This window comes from Poecilia latipinna, unplaced genomic scaffold, assembly GCF_001443285.1.
Source record: "Poecilia latipinna isolate Pla-1442-1.1 unplaced genomic scaffold, P_latipinna-1.0 Scaffold203, whole genome shotgun sequence".
Classification (NCBI taxonomy): Eukaryota; Metazoa; Chordata; class Actinopteri; order Cyprinodontiformes; family Poeciliidae; genus Poecilia; species Poecilia latipinna.
In genome coordinates, this window is record NW_015112819.1 from 1 (window position 1) to 1,492 (window position 1,492).

The 1,492-nt window shown below is 48.9% G+C and overlaps 1 protein-coding gene across 1 annotated transcript; it reads right to left on the minus strand.

The window, feature by feature from the left end:
- Positions 1–111: 111 nt before the first annotated feature.
- Positions 112–1,486, minus strand: LOC106946732 (uncharacterized; the record flags this gene model as incomplete). Its single annotated transcript, XM_015031321.1, has 3 exons — positions 1,152–1,486; positions 586–1,067; positions 112–484 (listed from the first exon to the last, which is right to left on the minus strand). Coding segments are annotated over exons 2-3 (783 nt in total), but the record flags the coding sequence as incomplete, so codon positions are not given.
- Between the last annotated feature and the right edge of the window lie 6 nt (positions 1,487–1,492).

Genomic DNA, 1,492 nt, shown 5'->3' on the forward strand with positions numbered 1-1,492 from the left:
AAGTTACCTTATAGACTTCAGATGGGCCTGATTGAAAGGGAGGGGTGCGCTTGATTCTCTGTGATGTGTGTGCCAGTTGGGTGGAGATAGTAAATGCACTCACAAATGTACCATTTGCTGTTTTAACTTGACGATTATCATTACATGGTTACTAACCTTTTTGGTGGAGTCCAGCTTCAGAACTGTCCCCAAGGTGGAGGTGATGCTGGCTTTTATGTGTTCTATGCGTGACAGAATATCTCTGCCATACACTGACAACAACCAGCGATCAGTGGGGATGTCAGCTGGTTCTGGGGGCTCCTGGCACACCACTGGGAAAAGGCTGGGTCTATTTACAAAGTTAGCGCACTCCTCCAGATAGTGCCCCAACCTGTTCAGCCACTCCTCCCCGTGGTTTTCTTTCAGCTGCTTCAGCAGCCGTGCTGAACTGTTGCCCTGTGTCCTGTCTCTCATCAGCCTTATCACTCGTATGTCACAAGCATACCTGGAAGGCAGATTAACAAAGTATTTATTTAGCAGTTACATTTACATGTAATGTAATATCTTCATTCCTTCAGTTAGCATTTTACTAAATGTTTTACTCACTTTTGGGTGAGGATGAGCCGAAATAGTTTCTGGTGCGGCAAGTCCAGCTGGTCTCGGATGCTCTGGGATGTTGATAGATACGTGAGATTACACCCACTGCACCTGAGTGTCTCCGTCACAAGGAGGTAATACCTATCAATATCCAGGACTTTCCGAGCCCTCTTGTGGATGCCAGCACCTGTAAGATGATTCCCACAAGTTTTGCAGAACACCCTGACCTTCCACTGATGGTAGGGCATCCATACGAGGAGCCGATGTGAAAAAAACCTCTCAGGTGTTGGCACCTGATGGTAAATGAGGGCCGGCGCAGGAGGCTCGTACCACAGCTTTAAATCTGGGCGCAGTTTGCCAGATTTAAAGAGGGTATTTGAGATCCATCTTTGATCCTGCACAGGGATGGTTTTCCTCATCTCACTCGGCAACCAGAAAGAAGCTGCATTATCACCTGCAGCTGGTTGTAACAGAGACGTTGAAGGCTGTTCCTAAAAACAACAGAACATAAATATGTTTGAAAACAGATATCTTAGAACTGCTTTACTTTAATGAATATACAATGCTGTACTCACAGATGCAACTGTCTTGCCGGAGTGTGTCTGGGAGGATGGAGCAACACTAGGGCTCCTCACAGAGGGTGGAGAAGGACTTGGGCTCCTCACGGAGGATGGAAAGGGACTTGGGCTCCTCACAGAGGATGGAGAGGGACTTGGGCTCCTCACGGAAGATGGAAAGGGACTTGGGCTCCTCACAGAGGATGGAGAGGGACTTGGGCTCCTCACAGAGGATGGAAAGGGACTTGGGCTCCTCACAGAGGATGGAGAGGGACTTGGGCTCCTCACAGAGGATGGAGAGGGACTTGGGCTCCTCACAGAGGATGGAGAGGGACTTGGGCTCCTCACAGAGGATGGAG